Raw genomic sequence first — 18600 nt, forward strand, 5'->3', positions numbered from 1 at the left:
CATGTCTTGTCTTCAAATGGCACTGCATTTTTGTCCCCTTTTTCTATCGTCATCTTTTGGCGTATGAATGATCAGTTGTAAGTGATAATTATTGAGTTATATGTCACAGCATTGTGAAGGATGTCCTTCAACCCACGTCCGCTTCCAAGGGACAGCTTGACAAAACTCACTTTGAATTTGGTTGAAAGCATGTCTAATTGAATTTTGATACGTAATTAAATCAAGCAATAAATCAGCCTAGATCCCACTGCAACTGACAATTCAACACTCCTGAGCGCCACGAGCTAATTATGATGAAGTTATTATCCCAGCCAAAGGGAGTAGTACTATGAAGCTCCTTCTGCATCGTCTAGAATGTGTTCAACTAGAATTTGCTCAACCTTGAGGAAAGGACATCTCTCATATTAAGGATCCACAAGATCCGATAAATGTCACTTGCTCAGTTGGTAACGTATCCATGTTGAAACATTGTCCCACTTTAACTGAGGTGATTACTCGGAGCATTCATAGCAGTGACTCTCTTGTATGCATAAGCACACCAAGCCAGAAATTGTCTGCTGTGATATAAGTCACCAATTACCGATGCTAGTCATTTCTGTCAATAATCCCTCGATGTGTAGGAAGTGGCTATATTGATTTAACATGGATTCAGAACACCATCCTCATCATGTGGTTCCAAGTCTCATACGCTTAATCAATTACACCCCTGAGATTTAAGTATGCTTTAGATGGCACTGTGCATGTAATCTCAAGAAATAAGGTGTTAAATTAAGTCTAATTATAACTTTGCAGCTATGTGTCATATCGTACTCATTTAATACCTTCACTAAGAATACAAATTGGTGTGTCAGTCAAGACGGGCACTGGGTCTTAATTCCAAGTTGTAAAAAATTCAGAAGGTAGTTACGACTGCCACATGATCCTTGTGAACAGATATGTTGAAACTAACTCAACTACTTTTAATCATCAGACTGCATGGAAATGGGAAACATTTGACAAACGCATAAGTAAATGAGAAATGGCAAATTTCTCCCCAACTTCCCAGATGATATGAGATCTACTGTATGGTTTTCATGAGTCAATTTTCTGTTACAATTACTGGAATGGCCTCCTACTGTATAATTTGATGAGCAAAGAGAACAGTGGTGAAGTTTTTTAATTATTATGCCACTTGGGGATTCTGTCGAATTGACACAGAGAGGGAGGGGGGTCCACACTACAGCTGCCTTCCCCCTTTCTATTTTTTTTTCCTCTTTCCCCACAATCCACCTAATTTATCAGACCAAATGGAACAGCAAAAGGTTATAGTGTGGAGTAATTAACAGCAGCTAGCCTAATGAAATCAGGAGGGGCTACTACACTGGGATAATCAATACCTCACTAAGAGTGAAGCAAGGTGTGGAGGAGGGGTTGTCCAGGGAGAACACAGAGATACGGACCACTTAATAATAATAAGCTGATGAAAAGGCAACATGTTGTCCGCTTGTAAATCAAACTTGGTTCGAACACATGGTGACATTATTGCTGTCTAGTAATTGTGTTAGTGGAAAGTTGCTCCTTGTGCACACTCGAGAAGTGTGCAGGATTTACACCAATGTGTGGTTTGCAAAGAGGGTTTCCCTTTATTGAATGTCAATAAATTCATCAATACACTTTGGACAACTGAACACCGGTGCAGAGGGAAATGGGAATTCTATTTATCTATAGCTTCACTTAAGTATATTGAAGACTTTATTAGCCCCTTTTGATGAGGAGGTGTTTTGTTTGCAACAGTTTCATCACACTGTCCAAGACACGGTCTGTTTGCCAGAAATATAAGGGATGTATACGATACACATATTATGTGAACTCTGCCCACTGACTCTGGGTTGAGATGCTTGCGTCTCTTGCGCCTGCACACATGAGCATATGGTATTCACTTCCAAGTTTTCTACTGTGGATGTTTTCACTACACAAGCATATGCCTGCATGTGTGCAATTGTGACACGACCTCCTGACAAAGCATTCATTGCTTTACTATTGATGGATGAGGGCACATTAATCTCATGTGGATGGCCACTTGGTAGCAGGCCACATGCTTTTCTTACTTTCCTACCCTCTCCAAACAAGTTAATCCATAGACCGCGATGCTATGCTGACATTTATGGAATACAGAGCAACACAGACAAGTCCATCTTGACCATTATTTTCACCAACTTCTTCCACAGAGACTAGTTAAATTGAAATGGAGCACTTTGGTGAGCCTCACCAATGAACCCAGTGTCAGAGTCATAACAAATGTGAAATACGCAAGGGTGAGCTTTGGCAGCTCGAGAGACTGTGGCTATGGTTGGCATGCTTCCTGTATCTTTGCCCCACTGGCTGTCCCTCGCCACATTCAAAAGGTATTTACATTACAAAATATATTACTTTATCGGAGGTTGCAGAGACAGGAGCAGCATATCTTATCAGAGTTAAACTATTAGGAACACAAGGGCCCAGGAGATGTAGAGTTTAACTTTCAGAGTTCAGATATATACTAAATGCAGTATAACTAGTGGAATATTGTAGCTTTAAGTACAATTGAATGTCTATTCTGTTTCTTGCAAGCTGACTTCAGTATCATCAAGTTCACGGGAACATGTCTCATCAAATAAACATACAAACATGATTTTTTTTTTGGCAATGTGTTTTGCGTGCTCTTAGTTATTATTACACATGGGTTGTCCAGATACAATGGTAGTACCTCGTGTCCTTTGTGTTTTCATTTATTTAGAGGTTGTATCTTGGTTGTGAATAATCAATAACCAGTAATTATTCATTTGCTATGATACATACTTCTGAACATAAGTTTTTGCTTGTTCCAGAAAAAAAGATTGCAAGGGAACTTTGTTATAGATGCAAGGTTAATAATCCCCTAAGAGCAAGGCCGTTACAGTAATGATTAAATATCTAGTTCTCTAGTAGATGCAACTGGAATAGTAGTTAAGATTCACCTTTATACTCTAAATGTAAATGTATATGGACAGAGGGAGGTAGATTAACTAGCCTTGTGTACAAAAGATGATGGAAAACTAGCCTATTAATATCCATGATATGTCCACAGTGAGATTTCTTTCTTCCTTCCTCCTGCACACTACAGGCTTCGTTTTAACTGAGGATGTAATTTTAGCTACCCTCCAGTCACCTACGCACAGCGAGAAAGAACTCTTACCCTCTGAATATGCCTTTGGATTACAACCCTACCCTTCTATCTCTGCGCCAACCTGCCACGACACTGCTTGGAGGGAGAGGTTACTGCAGCACTTCAACCTGCCTCCAGTTCAAAAAGGAGCTCAGCCCTACGTGAAACCAAAATATCGTTCTGTAGTTTACGCGTTGCTTCATGTACCACGCTACAATATGTAATACACTGTGTCTTCCCTCACTACATTTACGGTTTATTGCAGCCACCATGTCTAATCATCGGGATACATTTGGATACAGAAACAGAGCATAATAATGGCTGGCATTTTTAATCAATTATTTATCCAATATTTTAATGATTAGAGTGCCTGGGGTGATCAAAGGCTTGGTTCGAGCTCTGCTGCCTTTGCTCGCTAAGACATCCTTCTGTACTTTGATGTGGTTCACCAACAAATGCACTTATCTTAAGCATAACTCTCTCCTGTGCTTGAATGTGGGTGCTTTGAAACAGCTAGTTTGAGCGGCATACGGGCACAAAGAAGGTCACTGACCAATCCATACTGAGCACAAAAAAAAAAAAAGGACACAACCCCCTCGTTTGTATGTCTACTACAATCAAACGTACAACTGCGATGTCGGATATCATCTACGTGTGAGACAACATAGGTCACCTTGCTCACATCCCTCATGTACATTATCATATATTTAATTGGTTGTCAAGGTATCTAATTTGAGGTTTGTGTCACAAGATGTTGAATAAAACATTACGTGGAGAAGAAACAACTGCCTTATGGCAGCCACAAGTTAAATCCTGCTTTAAATGACCAGTCAGTGGATGCAAATTAGTTGCTGCTCAAACACGCCTGCCTTGTGTTGGTGTGCTCAAAAATGCAAAAGGGGAGAAAAAATAGGTTAGCGCTACGGCAGCAGTATCAGTCTGACAGTGACAGGTGAAGTATACAGTTGTAGAACAGTATAAGTTAACTTATGCATAATATAATATTATCTATCTTACTGACTTGCTTATATTTCAAGGAAATTAGATAAAGTAGCGGTTCTCTACATGAATGAAGACACAACAAACACAACACATGTTAGATAATTGTGTACAGATGTTTTTCATATTGTTTTTTTTTTTGATTCAGGTACTTGTCCACCATAAAGACTTCTTCTGTTGTAGATGAATACTTTGCTCTTGCTAAATCAGTGTCCCTGGGTGAGCAATTAGGGCGGGATAATCTGTTGACTTGAACTTGTTTCCCGTTCATTGTTTTACTGTTCCACCCTGGTAGTCCTCTCTGCTGCTCCTCTAAGTGGCTCCTCACTGCCAGAATTCTTCCCATTTTCTTTGCAAATCAAGTCATGTACTAAGATTATTATACACAGAACAAAGAAAACAAAATCGGTGATTAAAAATTAAATACTCTTATCTCTCTGAGAGTTATCTCAGTCCCCAGAGAGAGGATGCTGTTTTGCAGGCTTACGGGTGTCTTTTGTTCCCAATTTAGAAGCTTGTCACTGTTTATTGTTAATTTTTGATGCATCATTTGATATTCTGTTCAGTTTCTTCCCTGACATGCAGAGAAAACCTCTTTATCAAAGTGTCAGTTGTATGGCTTGCGTTGTCAGGGTGTCAAGTTTGCCCTATTATTTACATTTCTGTGGCGAGGGTGTGTACTCTGCAGCCTGGTTTTGATGGTGTGCCAGCAGAGCTCGGAAATGTGCTGTACAAACTGTGTCTGAGTAAAAAAAGAAAAGAAAAATCTATATGTTCTTCAATCTTAAATGCAACTTAATCGAAAAGACATTTAAACTCCAAAATCCACAAAGTTGTCAATGGTGAACTCTGACTGACTTTAAAAAGTTATTCTGACGTGCGGATGTGAAATGACTGTTGTTCTGTCCTTGCAGGAGGCCTGTCAACTTGGCAAGATAACGTCTGTGAGTGTAAGTCTTATTCAGTTCTTTGCTTGCTCTTGCATGCACATGAACATCATACATGTCACTTTCACATGTTTGATTCTGTGGAACAAATTAAGTGTTTAAGATATTGGAAATCATGCAACCATAAGGATTATGAAAACCTTGCAAGATCCAACCAGATAAAACATTATGTGCGTGAACCCAAAGCGATACAAACAAATAGCACACAAGTGAGGCAAATCCTTTAGCCATCCTTACTTTTCACATTTCTGTAAGATGCAATGAGACTGAGTGCATGAATTATAAGGGCTCGTTGTGTGTAATAAAAGAGAAAAAGAACAGAAAACCTTTCTTTATTTAGGAGCTTAATTAAACTCTGTTGAACAGCTTCAGAATGTAACTACTATAGCACTGCTGTTGGAAGGTTCCCTTCATTCACAGTTTTACTCTGTTGGATATTATATTTTATGCCACGTCATCAATGGCGCACATGCACTTTGAAAAAAAAAAGAAAAAAGAAGCACATTAAAGTGAAAATTAAATGAAATAAGAGCCCCACGTCCAGCGTGGCTCAGCAAAACTCCTGATAAAATTTACTGTGTTCTATTCAATATACAGAACTTATCCTGTCAGGCTATTGCTCACACTTAAAGGGCTATACTCATAGAATCTGAACATTCTTTACCATGCACGCTCACTCCAAAAGCAATAGGGTTATGCCTATAGCCTACTGGCAGAATGTGGATCTACAATGCATAAATAATGTAACACTTGTAGAATATCACTGACAAATTGTGAGAGTGGTTTTAAGGTGCTTGAGGTGTGTTTGTTCACATTGTATCTTAACTCAAATCTCAAATAATGCATCTGCTATGAAATCCAGGAAATCAGTTGTTGGTTTTGTCCTAATTGTACATTTCCCAAAATGGTTTTAATTTGTTTTAATGTAGATGTGCAGTTTAGCACTAATATTGTATGTGAGTTACTTACAGTATTTAGCTATTGTACTAGTTACATTTACTGTACGTAGGTTTAACATAGCTGGTGTTGCAGCGAGTCAGCTAATGACTCAATAACATATGAATGTGATAAAGATTCATTAGATCACCCACTAATCTCTCAACCCACTTGCTATTATCACCTCCCTCTAGCATGTTCCTGCTAACTCTCCATCTCACACACAGTGGCATATTCACCTCACACATCAAAGGCTGCTCTAGAACAGAATGTCCACAAAGACAGGAAACACGCACAATGTAACAATGTGACTGTTGCACAACGTCTCTCTTCGCTTTTTTTTTTTGCTAATTTTCTCTCAATCTTCTTTCTTGCAACTTGACAAATCAGCATCTCCTCTGATCAGATTCGTGCAGGTCTAGATTTGCTCACGGGTTCATCCGAAATGGCACACCCGATCTCCCCCTGATTCACTCCTAAGTGGTTCTCGTTTATAACTCAAAATGAGGCAGTTGTCAGCTCAGTCCTTCTCACTTGGCCTTACTTTATTTTTTTAGCTATTCCTCGAGAGCGGTTGCTGGATAAAACGTATACAATTATAAAATAGACATTTGCCAAGGTATTCCAAAGGGCAAGGAGGAAGCTACTTAGCCTCCCCTCATCTCAGCCTGTTATCATTCCAAGAGTGTCACATACTGCGGCGCTGTCACGTCCCTCGGCATCGCCTTACAGGCGCACAGGGTATCCTTCCGCGTCTGAATGAGAAGCACTGGGCCGCACATTTAGATGCTCAGAGCAGCTGCCGTAAGAGTCCATCCACACTTGTGAGCATCAAGCCGGTATACTAAGCAGTGACTGGCAAGGAAAACATATACTGTTATTTATAATGATGTATGATTTATTATTGATAGTGGAAATGTAAAAGTAAAAGTATGTTTGAGTGTGAGGTAACAGTAAATATCCACTAAGCCTAACCTGGATATTTATCCTAATTTATCCAGTCCTTTTCGTGGCCCTAACTTTACGCTCAGTCCTGGTCCCCCTATCCTGGTCCCTAACCCAAACCACATACTCTTACTTTTATACTGTCGCTCTGCTCTGAGCATCTAAATGTGGCACCAGTGGGTTTGCAGTGGAGTCAATTGAAAGCCTGGTGCATCTCATTCAGACACGGAAGGGTACCTTTTGCCGACGCCGAGGGATGTGACAGAGCGGCGCTATAAGGATGGGTTGCTCGTCTCCCCTTATATTTTCTAAATATAAGGGTCCTCTAATCTGGTAACCACTGAATCCAACCCCATCTGCCTATTTTCTGGGTGGTTACCAAACTGGGTTGGGGGGTTGGATTTGTTGGCCTGTTGTACGGTAGAACTTGGCATGCATCTCTCCTGCTCATTTTATCTCTGTGTAAATACTTCTCAAGGCAGTGTTTTATCTGGCTGAACGGGCTTTGTTTGGTCTTGATATCTCTTACTGCAGCTTGTCTTTGCTTTATGGATTTCTGGCAGCTTCTTTAAATATGTGATAAAGCTTAGCAAAGCACTCACCTTGACTCCTCGGTGAATGTTTGTTTTTGTTTGTCACGTTTGTTTTCCCAGCGTTAATGTTTTATTCACATGTCATTTCCACCTTTATTTATTTATTTATTTAATGCACATTATTGGCATTTAATAGTAATTAGTATTGTAGCTAAACAACTTAGTGTTGAGTGTATCGTGAAATCAAATTACGGCTTTCTTAACATCTGGCACCAACTTGAATGGGCTTGAATAAACGGAAGCCTAAAATTAAGACACTCCCTTATGCAAAATGATTATGTTCTAATTGTCACGGACAGCTGTTTGTTCTAATAGATTCTGGATGCCATTGTTGGAGCAAGTTTCCAATAATTAGAATCATGTGGAGAGGAAGCATGCTTTGTTGTAGAGCTGCCAACCCTCTGTAAGTGGGCTTTCTCTTTTGCTGGAACCTGGACCTTGCTTTTGCGTGCATCCTGCTGTAATTTAAGAAACAGCTGCCAACGCTGTTTGAGAACAAGTAGATATTTACACTATACAAGCGTGGGCAAACGTGGCAGATAGAACAATATGATTTTGCCAATGAGGTTCCGTCTCTCCGTTGGCTTAGCAGATGAATAAAATCATAGGAAAATAAAAAATGTTCACTGAACTTTAGAAACACACCTCATTGTTTGGGAGCAGAACAGCACGCCGTAAAGGCCAAATTAATTTTAATCTGCAGTATTTATGTATGTGGTTCAGCGTGTGAACATGCACCGCACTATTTGCTTTTGCTAATAGCAACAAGGGCAAAGAAAAGCTTCCATCTCTGAGTTATTTTTCTCGGCAGCTGAAGGTTTCTTTGGCTCCTTGCCTCATTTCATCTGTCTTTTTCTCACTACTTTGTCTTCTTTTCTTACTAGTGTGTGTGTGTGTGCGCATACACACAAACAGAGTGATTTGTGCCCTCAGGATCTTGATGAATCAAGTAAATAGAATATGTAACTAGCTTATTTCACAATCACTGCATTGAAAACCACTCAGTTGTGCTTTTGGGGTGCTAATTGTGTGGATTTAGGTTAGTCTGCCCTCTCTGATAGTTTTTAAATGAAGCTTTTGTGCACTTGGTTTTTGGCAGTTTCTCCTTCATTAGTGCCAGACTTTATTTCACTCCCTCTCTCCCTGCTCTATTTTCCTACCCTTATCTAATCTTATCAAGCAACAATAAGTCCTTTATCTATGCAATATAGTGGATAAAGAAAAATATGTTTGCAGATACACATTACCTCCTCCTGAGCTTGAAGAGCATGTGTTAATGATGTTTTTAATTCAGGACTTGCATATTGGTTTTGTTGCTGTGAAGAGCAAAATCAAGATAGTCATTTTGGCACCAGTTGCAGTTGCTCTTGGAGAGAAAAAAAAGAAAATCTTATCAATTTGAATAATGAGGGGAATAAAATTCCCTGCAATAACCAAAGCTGAGGGCGTAATTATTGTTGTGTATTTTACACTCCTATACAGTACGATGCAGTGTGATGTTACAAAAAGAATCATAAAGACATAAATTCAAGCCACCATTTTCACCTCAACATCAGATCATCAGATTTTTCTTTTTCCCTTTTTGTTGAACTCGCTGGAATAGATATGAAGAGCAAAAGAATAAAAAATGAAGATTGAAATCAGCAGTGTCTACAAAATACCCACTGTCCATCACAGTATGAATGACTGCAACACTGAGCTTTATTGAGAGGAATTGCTACCATGTTGGCTGACATCAACGTATACAAAACAGAAAGGTCACAACATGAACTTCCATGATCCTCGGGAGAAATCAAAGAGACTTGAACCTTTTAGAAAGAGATGCACACAGGCCTGCGATCCCTTACACTGAGAAATCAAAGTGTCCACGTACATGTCTACTTCTTGTGTGTCTAAAATGGGTGAGAAGGAAAACTAGGACATAACCTGCTAATACACGCTCCATCTAGTATCGAGTTGAGAAGCCTCAGCTGTAAATCTCACCGTCGGTTTAATATCTAGAGAAGTAATCCACTAGACTCGGGTTATGAGGTCACTATTTCAATTAGTCTCACTGGTGACAGGATTCAATGATGGCATGTTTTCCAAATAAAATCAGGTAAAGATGATTGATGCAGTACCGAACAGGTAATAACAACACTTGATATGATTAGGCAAGGATTTCCCTCATAAATACTTCCTCACAGTACTCACTCACCCACGAACAAGCACCGCTGTCACCACTCACTGATGACATTATTAATCTTTGTTTGTGAGTGGTGGAGCAAGAAAAATAAGGATACATTAATACCAAACTGCATGCATGCTTGGAATGATAGTGAGTTAAAAAAACATTTCTCCCTGGGTTACATAAAAGCATGCAATATTTATTATTTTACTGACTAAACTTTCACCCAAATAATGACGATATAACAAAAACATCCTATTTAGTGCCTGCTGCTGCAAGGCATTCTATTGCGCCTTCAGCGCAAGCATCTATTGTAATACTACAGCGCATATTCTGCTTAATATTAATATTCTCCCATTTTTCGCCACGGACGACATACTATACTATGACTTTTTTTGGTGATTTTGGACGACATACTTTACTATGACTTTTTAGACCAATTTTGGACGACATACTATACTATGACTTTTTGACCGACATTATTATGACTTTTGATATTTTGACGACATACTATACTATGACTTTTTTGAGTGATTTTGGACGACATACTATACTATGACTTTTTTTGAGAGGATTTTGGACGACATACCTTACTATGACTTTTCTTGGTGATTTTGGACGACATACTAATAGTATGTCGTCCAAAATCAGTCGAAAAAGTCATAGTATAGTATGTGGTCCAAAATATGTCAAAAAACTCATAGTATGGTATGTCGTCCAAAATCAGTCAAAAATCTCATAGTATAGTATGTTGTCCAAAATTTGAAAAAAAAGTGAAAAAAGGTGTGAACTGACCATTGACCTTCGAACATCTTCACATTATCAAATCCGGCCCTCATTAAGAATAGTCTGAAAACCCCAAGCTTCAAGTTTTAAAGGTTCAATCTAACCAAAATCGACAGCAAGAAGCAGGCACGATCGAAATTTCGCAGCAGAATTTTCTGGTTGTTGGTTTTGACAGCATCTAATTGTCGCTGTCCGCTGCCGTAGTGCTGAATCGTATGTTTAACACTGAGTTGTTTTATTGCTGTTTCCAACATTTGTGAAATATTAATGCATTCCATTTGGCCTTTTCCCAGTTAAAATAATATATCATGAGACAATGAGAAAGGTCTGTGACACTTGACAACAATGATGAAAATATATGTAGATAGATTTGTTTCGACATACTTTCATGAAACACTCCACACCACGCATATATCAAACTGCATGGGCTTTAGCAAAAGCAGAACATTTATTTTTCAGTATTGGAATTCATCTCATTTGCCTACCTGCTGGCTCTCAAAGGTCCAGGTGCTGTCAGGTAAAGATGCATCCAGGACACTGATCACCTCCTTAAAGTCAGTGGTGCTGCTGGGCTTAATCAAAGTGAAATCACTGTACTCTGACATTGGAGACATACAGGACCTGAAGGAGTGACTCTGAGACAACATGTCTCCTCCCAGCACCTCCACGTACTTTATGGGTCCATCAGCGTTGAGCTGAATCTGCAGGTTTCTGTTGGGGTTCTTGTAATCATCACAGTCGCTCCGTCTCATGCAGCAACTACCGCTGCTTCTGCTGTTCCTGATGCATTTAACCGCTAAGATGAGAAAAGTCAACAGAGACAGCACGGACACCGAGGCCAGAGAGAGAATCAGATAAAGGGCGATTCTCCCGTTTTTCTTGCTGGGCTCTGCTACCTTCTGTCGCAGGTCTAAGATGGGCTCATGGAGACCGTCCTCCAGCAGGATGGACACCGTGACGGTGGAGGACTGGGCCGGTTCCCCGTCGTCTCTGATCTCTATAAGCAGCCTCTGAGAGGAGTCGTCCTGCTCGGACACAGCGCGTTTAGTCCTCACCTCCCCTGTGTACAGGTTGACAGTGAACAGAGACGCGTCTGTGGCCTCCGTCAGTTTGTAGGAGATCCAGGCGTTATGGCCCGAGTCAGCGTCCACAGCTGTCACCTTGGTAACCAGGTGACCCGCTTTAGCGGGACGGGGCATCCTCTGATGAGAGAGGGAGCCCATTGCAGCGGAGGAGGGGTAAATAACAGCGGGTGCGTTGTCGTTCTGGTCCAGGATAAAAACATGGACAGTAGCGTTGCTGCTGAGAGACGGAGAGCCCTGATCCTTTGCCAGAACCTGAATCTGAAACACCTTGAGTTTCTCATAGTCAAACGAGTGCATGCTGTAGATGCTTCCGTTATCTGAGTTAATGTAAACATACGATGAGACAGAAACGTCCTGCACTTTAGAGTCCAGTATAGAGTAAGAGATTTTAGCATTTTCTCCAAAATCCAGGTCAGAGGCTGATACTGAGTATAGTATAGATCCTGGAACTCCATTCTCTTTTAAATATACATTATAGGAGGACTGAGTGAATACAGGAGGGTTGTCATTCACATCAGTGATAATGACAGGTATGATTGTCTGACTTGATAGAGGAGGAGAGCCCGAATCAGTGGCTGTGATCTCAATGTTTAATTCAGAGACACTTTCTCGGTCTAGAATACCACTAGTAACTAGTGCGTAATTTTGGTTAAACGAGGGTCTTAGTGAAAATCGAGATTTCTTTTGGAGCTGTAATGTTACTTTACCGTTATCGCCAGAGTCCAGATCTCGGGCACTGATCAGAGCTACTACAGTGCCATCGGGTGCATTTTCGGGCACTGGCTTTGGGTGAGAGGTGACTATTATTTCGGGAGCATTATCATTCACATCTAACACCTCAACGTGGACAGTGCAGTGTCCCTCCATTCTCGGACTTCCTTTGTCTTTCGCACATATGTCTATTTCATAATTTGGAGTTAATTCGAAGTCTAGTTTTCCCTGGAGAGATATTGTCCCTGATACACTATCAACATTAAAGATAGAGAGAACAGATTCTGATGTGTGCGCTCCAAAAGTATATTCTATTTCTCCATTTAGACCATCATCCATATCCGTCGCTTTTGTCTGTACTATCATTGCACCCTCTACAGCATTCTCGTTAATAGAAACCTTATACAGGGGTTTCTCAAAAGCTGGGACGTTATCGTTGATATCGAGGACATTAATAGATATTTGAGAGGTTCCTGATCTCAGTGGGTTACCCCCATCTAAAGCTGTCAACAAAAGCTTATGAACAGCTTTTTTCTCTCGATCTAATATTTTTGCTAAAACCAATTCAGGAACTTTTCTTCCACCTGCAACTTCTTTAATTCGAATATTAAAACATTCGTCTTTACTGAGCGTGTATGATTTCAACGAATTACTGCCAACATCGGGGTCTATGGCGCTTTCTAAAGGGAATCGAACCCCTACAACTGTGGACTCCGCAATATCTAACGTGACATCATTTGATGGGAATTTCGGCGAATTGTCATTGATGTCTAATATTTCAACCTCAACACGAAAAAGTTGCAATGGATCTTCAATTACAACCTGCAGAGGCAAAACACAGCTCGCGCTTTGTCCACATAAAACCTCTCTGTCTATTCTGTCATTCACCACCAGCTCGCCCTTCCCCGCATCCACAGTGAAATACTGCTTATCAGCCTCAGAGGCGACACGCAGTTTACGGTCAAAAATCTCAGAAAGTCCTAAATCAAGATCTTTGGCCAGATTTCCTACCACATAGCCCTGCTTCAGTTCCTCTGGGATGCTATAACGCGTCTGTCCGTGTATTATACTCCACAAGAGGAAGAAAATATGCCACCAAAGCGCCTGCCACCTCCAGTCTCTGTATCCCATTCTCGTTGTCATCCTTCGTCTGCTACAACACATACAATCCAACCGAAATGGTGTGTAGAAAAATCCTGAACTCGATCATCGCAGTCTTTATTCCAGTTGAGCATTTTAACGTATTGCTGAGCATGGCTGTAAACTCAAACGTGTAGATTTCATATTCTATATTCAAGAGCTCATTGCTCCGTCTTCTGTCTCTTTGCAGTCTATTCGTGTTATAATGCCGAGCCTGCATGGGGGCAGGGACTAGATTTCTTTGTACAGCTCTGAATCCTATTGGTGCAGAGCATCCATTTACACCATCCAATGATAGAAGGGCAAATCAACAGTCTTAAAGACACAGCATTCATTTGTTTGTGACGCTTCACCTCAAAAAGACAAATATTATGACAGGAGTGGGGCGTAAATATGTAAGAATAAGTACATACATATATATATATATATATATATATATATATATATATATATATATATATATATATATATACATATATATGAATGTATAGATTTAATGAAACAAAAGAATAACAAACTAACGGACAAACACACCCACTGAGCCGTAAACAGCCCTTCTTCACCCAGCGTCGCTGTCCACTAACATGGTGCTGAAATACTAGGAATGGGTGACTGTCAGATGTGTTGGATGAAAATAATGTGACAGAATATTTCTTGTAATCAACAGGATGTGTTCATTTCTCAATGACATAGATGAGTAGTTGTTTTCTGCTCACCTGCTGGCTCTCAAAGGTCCAGGTGCTGTCAGGTAAAGACGCATCCAGGACACTGATCACCTCCTTAAAGTCAGTGGTGCTGCTGGGCTTAATCAAAGTGAAATCACTGTACTCTGACATAGGAGACATACAGGACCTGAAGGAGTGACTCTGAGACAACATGTCTCCTCCCAGCACCTCCACGTACTTTATGGGTCCATCAGAGTTGAGCTGAATCTGCAGGTTTCTGTTGGGGTTCTTGTAATCATCACAGTCGCTCCGTCTCATGCAGCAACTACTGCTGCTTCTGTTGTTCCTGATGCATTTAACCGCTAAGATGAGAAAAGTCAACAGAGACAGCACGGACACCGAGGCCAGAGAGAGAATCAGATAAAGGGCGATTCTCCCGTTTTTCTTGCTGGGCTCTGCTACCTTCTGTCGCAGGTCTAAGATGGGCTCATGGAGACCGTCCTCCAGCAGGATGGACACCGTGACGGTGGAGGACTGGGCCGGTTCCCCGTCGTCTCTGATCTCTATAAGCAGCCTCTGAGAGGAGTCGTCCTGATCGGACACAGCACGTTTAGTCCTCACCTCCCCTGTGTACAGGTTGACAGTGAACAGAGACGCGTCTGTAGCCTCCGTCAGTTTGTAGGAGATCCAGGCGTTATGGCCCGAGTCAGCGTCCACAGCTGTCACCTTGGTAACCAGGTGACCCGCTTTAGCGAAGCGGGGCATCCTCTGATGAGAGAGGGAGCCCATGGCAGCGGAGGAAGGGTAAATAACAGCGGGTGCGTTGTCGTTCTGATCCAGGATAAAAACATGGACAGTAACGTTGCTGCTGAGAGACGGAAAGCCCTGATCCTTTGCCTGAACCTGAATCTGAAACACCTTGAGTTTCTCATAGTCAAACGAGTGCATGCTGTAGATGCTTCCGTTATCTGAGTTAATGTAAACATACGATGAGACAGAAACGTCCTGCACTTTAGAGTCCAGTATAGAGTAAGAGATTTTAGCATTTTCTCCAAAATCCAGGTCAGAGGCTGATACTGAGTACAGGATTTTACCAGGAGGATGGTTCTCCTTTACATAGACGACATAAGAAGGCAGGGAGAAAACTGGTGGGTTGTCATTTACATCTAATAATTCAACGAGTATTATCTTTTCACTCATTAATACAGGTTTTCCAGAATCAACGGCACTTATCTTGACACTATATTGGTGATTATTTTCACGGTCAAGTGGCCCATTCGTTACTAATGAATAATGGTTTGAGACCGACGGATTTAACTTGAAGGGGAACTTTGACGACAAAGTTAAAGTAACCTTGCCGTTGTCACCTGAATCAGGGTCTTTTGCGCTTAATAACGCAATAACTGTACCGACTGCAGAATCTTCTGGAACAGGTGTTGTTAATGACGTCACAATTATTTCAGGAATATTATCATTGATGTCCACTACTTTAATTTCGACGCCACAATGTCCGTCCATTTTAGGGTTGCCTTTGTCCATTGCTATTACATCAAATCTGTGCACAGAGTTTGTTTCATGGTCTAACGCTCCCTTGACTACAATAATCCCAGTAGAAGATTCAATATCAAATAATGATAAAATAATATCTGTAGTTTGTTCTGCAAAAAAATATTCAATTACTCCATTCAGTCCTTCGTCTGCATCTGTGGCCTTAACCTGCAATACTTCCGTTCCTGGTATTGCCACCTCACTGACATTTGCCTCATATATCTGCCTCTCAAATTGTGGGGCATTATCATTATTGTCAAGCACTATAACTGTTATTTCAGATGTTCCTGAGCGCACAGGGTCTCCGCCGTCAACAGCGGTCAGAATAAGATTATGCACAGGCAGCTTTTCCCGATCCAGAGGTTTTTCGAGAACTAGTTCAGGGATTTTCCTTCCATCTTTATGGTTTTTAACAGTCAGTTTGAAATTGTCGTTCTTACTAATGAGGTATGAGCGCACAGAATTAGCACCTACATCTGGGTCGTGTGCATTTTCTAAAGGAAATCGCGCGCCAGGATTCACCAGCTCTGCAATTTTCAACACTTTTCCTTTAGTAAGAAAGTCAGGCGAATTATCGTTTGTATCCTGTATATCAATTTCGACTCTGTGCAGCTGCAGGGGGTTATCTATTACTAGTTCTAAAGGCAACAGACATGACGGTCTTTGTCCACACAGTTCCTCCCTGTCTATCCTATCAATGACCACCAGTTCTCCCTTCCCCAAGTCAACACTGAAATACTGTCTACCAGCTTCCGACGTTATCCGCAATTTACGTCTATACAATTCAGATACAACCAAACCCAAATCTTTGGCGAGATTTCCTACCACGGTGCCCTGTTTCACTTCCTCCGGGATGCTGTAGCGAGTCTGTCCATCTATTGTACTCCACAACAGAGAGAAATTGTGCCACCATAAAAAAATCTGCCATGCAGACAGTTTGTTCCACATCATTCCTCGTTGCATTAATCCCATATTTCAATGATTTAGCCGAAAATATGTATACTCCAATGTAAGGGCGTCCTCATCATTCTTTGTGTCTGCATTATTCCTCCTCTATTGTGCAGAGCGTTGCAATGATTACAACGCTGAAGCTACTCGGTGAGACTGAGTAGATCTCTTTGTACAGCTCTGGATGTCATTGGTGGAGAGAGTACACTTGGTCCCACCAATCACAGTACAGTGAACATGAACACTACCAGTGACGTAAATATGGTAATCCACATGAAAATATAATCTGGTTTCAGTTATTTAAACAAAACAAAAAAAATAACACAAAACAACAACATTGTTTGCTATTCCTTAGAGGTAATTTGCCATCTAATAAAACGGATTTAAGATTGTGAACATGAGGAGAATATAAAAGTATTATTATTGATACTTAAATTAAATTATTATAGCATGAGTTTTAAAACACAACATAGAGACTATCCTAAATTATAAATACAAACCAATGAATAATGAGTGAAACTAATGAATACCATTTATTTATTTACTTCTCATCTGTTCAATAGAGGCTTCACAGATAAATATAATACAATAAACAACATTTTATTTTAAATAGAGAAGGCATTACTTAGCCATGCTTTTATTGGTATAGGAACAGTTTCCTAAATTCATAAACTATAATTATTATTAGATTAATGCTCTGTCTTCATTCATGTGTCATCTCGCCTGATGTGTGAACCTACATGCACACACACACACCTTTGTGGCTGACAAGGCTCTTCGTTGCCTTCCTGTGGCCAGAGAAAGCCAGTGCAGCCTGAGCACGTTATGACGTGGCTTTTAACAAGCCTCAGAGAAATGACTCTGGCTGCAGCGAACGTAAAATACCCGTATGGAGGTTTGTAGAACAAATGGAAAGGGAGGGGGAGCCCAGATGGCTCTCGTTCTCTCCATTGCTGCCTCATTCGCTCTCATACACACAACAGAATGTACCACAGTATCCACCACAACATGTACATTTAAGCGACACATTTGCCTGTATTACATGTTCCTCAGATCATTCTAAAACATATGCACTGCAATCATGCAATATCTGTATGCCAACATTTAAAATTCAAAACTATAAATTCAGTTCTGAACTGTAAGACTAATTTAATTACTTCATTTAATTGATATGAAAAGCAAGCGCAAAAAACATCTACTATATTTGCTAAAGTCGTGTGCTATGAATGGGGATAGGTGACAGAAGGAGATGCAGCCAGAGAGGCTGCCAGAGAGGCTTAGCGAGAGACCGGGAGGGGAAGGGCGCAGGATCTGCTTTCAGCACCACGGAGGTGGACAGCGCCATCCAGGCGGCCAACTGCTGCCTCTGCATATTGCAGGAGAAAACAGCAGTTCTTACAGGCTCACACTGAAAACAGCAGGCAGCTTACAAAGTAAAAGTCATCAGTGCTGTTTTATGAAGGAATACAGGACTGCAGCCTTTCAGAACACATGACATATCTTAACCTTATGTTAAGGGGAAGGAATTGTAACATTCACAGATGTTTGATAATGATTCTGTCAGCCAGTGCTTATCCATTACATCCATATTTATTGATTTATTTTTTTTTGCAAATAGTGCTGGGATGCTTTCAAAATTCAGAACATTCAGAACTTTACTGATACCTTAGTGACCTCATCTCACAGTCAGAGGAAACATTATCACTGTGACACTGTACCAACACAAACCTGCAGCTGCACAATCTGAATCCACCAGGTGTCAGTCTCAACAATGTGCTTCATACTGAAAATACTGCACATGTACATGACAATGCAATAACTCCATGTTTTCATACTTGGTGCATACTTCATAATACTAAGTGACTTGAAATAATTGTGTGAATATGAAGAGTTTACAGTATCACATCAGAGTTTGTTGTCACTATTATATGAGATTATTGTGTGATAAATCAGTTGTGTGGTATATT

The 18600-nt window shown here is 40.6% G+C and overlaps 2 protein-coding genes across 2 annotated transcripts; both read right to left on the minus strand.

The window, feature by feature from the left end:
- Positions 1–10994: 10994 nt before the first annotated feature.
- On the minus strand, positions 10995–13805 carry LOC122778183 (protocadherin gamma-C5-like). Its single transcript, XM_044039811.1, has one exon. It carries the CDS (start codon positions 13494–13496, stop codon positions 11010–11012), a length of 2487 nt encoding a protein of 828 aa, XP_043895746.1. The 5' UTR covers positions 13497–13805; the 3' UTR covers positions 10995–11009.
- A 224-nt stretch (positions 13806–14029) lies between these two features.
- On the minus strand, positions 14030–17048 carry LOC122778036 (protocadherin gamma-C5-like). The gene has a single exon (XM_044039587.1). The coding sequence runs from the start codon at positions 16655–16657 to the stop codon at positions 14147–14149; it is 2511 nt and encodes an 836-aa protein (XP_043895522.1). The 5' UTR covers positions 16658–17048; the 3' UTR covers positions 14030–14146.
- Between the last annotated feature and the right edge of the window lie 1552 nt (positions 17049–18600).

Source organism: Solea senegalensis, linkage group LG12 (assembly GCF_019176455.1).
Source record: "Solea senegalensis isolate Sse05_10M linkage group LG12, IFAPA_SoseM_1, whole genome shotgun sequence".
Taxonomy (NCBI): domain Eukaryota; kingdom Metazoa; phylum Chordata; class Actinopteri; order Pleuronectiformes; family Soleidae; genus Solea; species Solea senegalensis.

Bases quoted from the DNA above. Each gene is read 5' to 3' on its own strand.
- LOC122778183 (XM_044039811.1), bottom strand. From the start codon at position 13,496: ATGTGTTGTAGCAGACGAAGGATGACAACGAGAATGGGATACAGAGAC.
- LOC122778036 (XM_044039587.1), bottom strand. From the start codon at position 16,657: ATGGGATTAATGCAACGAGGAATGATGTGGAACAAACTGTCTGCATGG.